This window comes from Aristolochia californica, unplaced genomic scaffold, assembly GCF_029961685.1.
Source record: "Aristolochia californica isolate CCGP_79_NKW_82.1479 unplaced genomic scaffold, dmAriCali1.0.hap1 SCAF_1, whole genome shotgun sequence".
In the NCBI taxonomy this organism is placed as follows: Eukaryota; Viridiplantae; Streptophyta; class Magnoliopsida; order Piperales; family Aristolochiaceae; genus Aristolochia; species Aristolochia californica.
In genome coordinates this window covers 12,130,096-12,135,632 of record NW_027181770.1, presented here as the reverse complement: position 1 = coordinate 12,135,632, position 5,537 = coordinate 12,130,096, and the positions used below count along the sequence as shown (strand labels likewise).

The window sequence follows — 5,537 nt, the reverse complement described above, 5'->3', positions numbered from 1 at the left end:
GAATCAAGACAGAAATAAAAAAAATAGAAATAAAGGAAGAAAGAATCAGAATAAATGAAAATAGAAATGAAACAAACAAACATGAAAGAAAGATGGAAAGAAGAAAAAATATAGAAGGAAGAAGGAAGTAAGAAAAAAAAGAGAAAGAAGGAAAGAGGAAATAAAAAAGAAAGAAAGAAACAAGAAATAAACATAGAAAGAAGAAAGAAAGAAAGAAAGAAAGGGAAAGGGGAAGAAGAAGGAAATAAAAATAATAGGAAAGAAATAAATAAAAAGGGACAATGGAAAGAAGAATGAAATAAAAAGAATAAGAAATAACAAAAGAAATAAAGAAATAAAGAAATAAGAAAGAAAGAATGAAAGAAAGACGAAATATAGAAAGAAAAAAGAAAAAATAATGGAAGAAGAATGAAAGAAAGAAAGCAAAAAGAAAGATAGATAGAAGGAAGAAAAAAGGAATGAAATTATAAAGGCAGAGAGAAAGTATTTCTAGATTTCGTCTTTCTTTCTATATTTCATTTTATTGATGAAAGTTTTGAGAGTCTTGACCCGACAAATTTTTTCATCAATGATCATGCAAACTCCACATCAAATTCTCATACTAGAATAAGTAATGTGGCTTCAAAGTGATGGTGCAACAGTTCTAGCAAGGACAAAGGTAAGTAAACATGGATTTCAAAGTAATATTTCATAGATACTTAGCTCGTTGAGGAGTTGGCGTTTTTAAGACATGAATCCAAACTTCAAAGATGATTCCAAAGTATGTTATGCCTAGGAGTAGTCATGAATGCCCTCTTACATTTCTGTCATTATTTTTTTGGAGCAAGAACAAAATAAATAGATGAGATACAAATTGTCACAAATTTTATAGGCAAGTCTTAGAAAATAACATTTTTTGTCTCAATATCTTCATTGAGATAATTTTGATAATAACAAATATTCAAGTTACTAATAATGTATGTATAAGTAGATTATGAAAACTCAAGCTTTGATTTAAGAAAAAAGTATACATCTAAAATGGAAAAGCACAATGCACAAATGTAGAGAGAGATAATTCCAAAAAGTGTCTGTAAGTTTTAGGGATTGTAAACTCTTTTTATTTTTTATATATCAGGTTCTGCAATCGTCAAGAAAAGGGGGAGGCAGGGGATTTTTAATTGAATGTTGACTCCCGATCCATAAGTCATTATTTACTAAAATATAGCCCATTATGTTTGATAAATCACTTTACAATCATCATTGATCATTAGGTCAGCTGTTTTTAAATGGGCAAAATAATGGCTTGTTTCACTCAGGTAAATATCCCACTGCACGTTCACTTGAGAATTTAATGTTATTCTCTTTAAAAGGTTTGGATCCATAGGTCATTTGCATCTTTAAATTGTCTCAAGCATTCATATCCATTCTTTAAAACATGTGTAGAAAAATCTCTTTCTTATAAAATTCTGAGCTATTAGGGTTGAACAAGAGGAAATCCCAAACTTGGATAACAAAACTTTTGTGTTCATTTGTGGTGTGTGAATAAATTTTCTTTTCTTACATTTGTGTATTTCTTTAAATTCTTTCCACACATAAACTCTAAAAATTTTATTTTGTTGTGATCTATTTGCCATTTATCTCTTTTTTTGTCTACGAGATGAAGGTAAATTGAAAACTCAAGCTTTGATTTAAGAAAAAAGCATACATCTAAAATGGAAATGCACAATGCACAAATGTAGAGAGAGATAATTCTAAAAAGTGTCTCTAATTTTTAGGGATTGTAAACTCTTTTTAGTTTTTATATATCAGGTTCTACACACATAAGCCTTCCGTGGATAGGCGTATGCATGGATACAGTTATTAAAATTATAGCATCTCAATATTAGAGATGACTCATTATAACGATGCTAGCCGTGGATACATGCCATATCTAAACCCTACACCCTCAACAAGTATTTAGTGTGAATCTATAATAGAAGTTATCTCTAAGTTGTAGCAATAGAAAAAATGAAAATTTACAATAGTTGTGTGAGCCAAAAAAAAAAAGAGTGTTAAATACATCTACACCATAATGTTTAGGTTTAACTTTTGGCCACAAATTGTGTCTTGTATCTTTTTATTGTATCATTAACATTGTATTTAATTATACACACCTAACAACAACCAACAATTGGGACATTTGTAGAAGGTTTTACTAAGATCATCTTCTTTGTCTTCCTAGTTTATAAGGTATTCATCTTATAGTATATTGTTTTTTTTCAACTCAAAGTAAGCATAAATCATTCTACACTTTATAGGATAGAAATACTAGAAAATAAAGTAGTAGATGACTGAAACACAGAAATAAACTACAGAAAGAAATAGTAAGAACAATCATAAACCAAAACTAATACCTGCAAGGCATAGCCAATGCTTGCTGCTCGTTGGCCAGATCACCAACTTTTAATCCAACACATAAAACTGGCATCAACCATAAATAAACAAAATAATAAAAGTGAAAACTCAAGAGTCTCATACTAGGATATTCCTCCTTCTAGTGATCTTTTACCACTCCTGTTGTACTGTAATTTAGTTTACTTTTAGGTTACTTTAATTGTGTTTTAAATTTTGTTGTTAAAATTTTCATTTGTCAAAATATGGCATCCAGTAGTAGGATTACTGGATCAATTAAGAATGCATCTCTTGTTGAATATAAAGTTCAACAACAATTGAATGATTGGACAATTCCGTCCATTAAACCTACATCAATTTACAAGAAAGGAACCACTACCCTTTCAAGTACCATGGGAATTAAAACCATGGAACAAACAATCAATCTTGAAAATCAAGATTCAAATCTTAAATTATTAGAGTTAACAGATCTCAATAAGTATCTAACAAATATTGAGAAGAAATATATGCAGATTGGGTGCATACAGATTGCGTTCAAACCCTTGACCTTATTAGGGATGAACACTTGTCTGCAGGCCATTCTCCGAGATGGTCTTTGTTTGGATTGGAAACCCTCATTAATGGGTATAGTGGAAACGAATCTTAGTAGAGGACCCATTTATTTTAACGTCCATCCAAACCTCACCCTATCCTTAACCGATAGGAATTTGTTAGAATCAATCCAGTTCAGGATTCTAACACAGGGATACAATTTTATTCCTGGAACTGAAACCATTGCAGTTATTGCAAGGATTCATTTCAAAATCATGAATACCTTAATCCCTAAGGTATTACACTTACCAGATTAGGGTAAGACAGTATTGATCGAAACGGATCTTATGAGTGCCAATGTTGCCACTCCAAGGGTGATCAGTTGGGAGGAAATTCATTTCCTAGCCAACTGGATAATTCCCCAGGCTGTTCCTCCACAACTCCTGATTAATCAGGATATTGATCAGGTCATCCAATCAGCCGATGGTGATGTGGTAATCAATTTCAAAGACAAGACTCCTTACCGAGTCTCTTTACCACCGTCATCCAGATATTTCGATGTAGGCCAATATTCTCGCCTACAAGAATTGGATGAACACCAATCCATAAAGGATGATTCCTCATTACAAGGAATCCACGTATCTGACACCCAGATACCTCATGGGGTCTACCGAGAAAGGGAGCATGAAAAGACTTCTCCCACTCCCAGTGAAATGACTGGTTTCACTCTGTGATTATGATGTTTACACCTCCACAGAGTAACCAAGACCCACCACCTTTTGTGGTGGATAGAGCAGCCATTAAAGCTGAATTTTTTCACCCCAATAATCTAGGTTTCAAAAACTGGTTTTTTGACACCTATGGGGACACAGAACGCATGGAATTATCAAAAGAATTTTATCTTTATTTGGAAACAAATAGGGTAATTATGTCTTTTATTGATTAATTTATGCGTTTTCGATTAAAGCAAGCGGAGAAACGCCCCTTAGTTTCTTCCACCACCCCTACTCTTTCTACACTAACAGCTTTGGTCTGGCATTACCATCAGATCAGTCCATCCTCCTACTGATCCAATAAAGCTTGAATTTCCAAGCTCATCAGGAAAATCCCCTGATTATGTTGAAGCAGTTGCTTTTGTTAATCTTGAAGTTAGTTTGAATCCTATGGGTCAAATCAGGAGACTAAACAACTTTACCAATTTAAATCTCCAAACAATTGGCCAACAACTAACTCGTATTGAAGATTTATTGGAAAAAGGAAATCCCGAGAAATATAGTCAAAATCCCTATGACTTATCTTCTCGAAAACTACATTTGTTGATGAACAATAAACCGCTCATCAAACCACCTGTTCCACTTAGGAACTTTAAATTGGATAATTATTCAAAAGTAGTTGAGGAATTATTATCTAGGCTTGGCAAATTAAATCTTTCTGAAGATCAAATTAGACAAGTCCAAAATGCCCAAGAAGCGACAGCCGCTGAGGTTCACAAAAGTATACACATACTTGAATCTCATGAATCTCACGATGATGAATCACAAGAAGATTCTTTATCACAAAATACTGAAGATTTAACTCCTTCAGCATACACTGATTCTGATATTGGTCAAGACCAGAATCTCCAAGAGTTTGATTTAACTAATGTTAATCAGACTAAAGAAATTCTTCAGGAAATGATACAAGACCAACCGAGCATCCAAAAATTGGATTATTCAAAGAAATCTACTCGTCGTTGGGATCTAAATCACAAACTCTATTATCATAGGCCTACACCTCAGGACCTATTATATGAAGAGAATGTGTATATAGATCAAAAATCTTATGATGGAAAAGCCATCTATGAATGGAACATAGATGCCATGTCTAAATATCAGATTCTAGAACATTGTCGCCGAATGCTTATGTATTGTACAATTTGTCAGCAATATAAGAATTCTGATCAAGGAATAGCAGAAATGTTGACTGCTGAGTTTTCTGCAACCCTGAAAGGTTGGTGGGATAATATCCTCACCCCTGAACAACATCATGAAATTTACAATGCTAAAAAGGTGATCAAAACTGAATCAGGCCATGCCTACCTCGGCGAGGACGATGCAGTTTATACCTGGATTTCATTGTATTGTACACCATTGCTGTTATTTCATTTTCTGTATTGGAACATGTTGTCATTTTTGTTTGGGATTGTATAACGAATCCATCTCAAACAATCATTAAGTGGTTTATAATTCACTACTAATTTGGGAACACCTCGTTCCTTTTCTGCATTTTTATTTACATAAAAAGCAATACAACTCCATGGGGAGTAAGATTTTCTAATTAATTTCTTATCCAACAGATTTTGGATTTCCTTTTTGTAGAGGTCTAGTAAAGCATGTTTCATTTGACTAGGCTTTGCCTTTGTAGGAATAGTTATTTCATTGAACCCATCAATATATGGTAAAGACACAATATATTTATGTCTGTCCCAAAAAGCTGTAGGAATGTCACTACAAATTTCTTGGGCAAATATCTTCTGAAGAGAACTAATTTTCTCTTTGATATCTATAGTTTCCAGCTGCTATTCAAGAGTTAAAAACTGAATTTATTTATGCAGGAAACTAAGATGATGTTCTTTAACATTTCTCAATTCTGAAATC

General features: G+C 33.0%; 1 protein-coding gene across 1 annotated transcript; it reads left to right on the top strand.

The window, feature by feature from the left end:
- The first annotated feature begins 2,615 nt into the window (after positions 1–2,615).
- Positions 2,616–3,218, top strand: LOC137946507 (uncharacterized). The gene has a single exon (XM_068792840.1). The coding sequence runs from the start codon at positions 2,616–2,618 to the stop codon at positions 3,216–3,218; it is 603 nt and encodes a 200-aa protein (XP_068648941.1).
- Positions 3,219–5,537: the final 2,319 nt, after the last annotated feature.

Excerpts from the sequence above, each read along its gene's own strand:
- LOC137946507 (XM_068792840.1), top strand. The coding sequence starts at position 2,616 with ATGGCATCCAGTAGTAGGATTACTGGATCAATTAAGAATGCATCTCTT.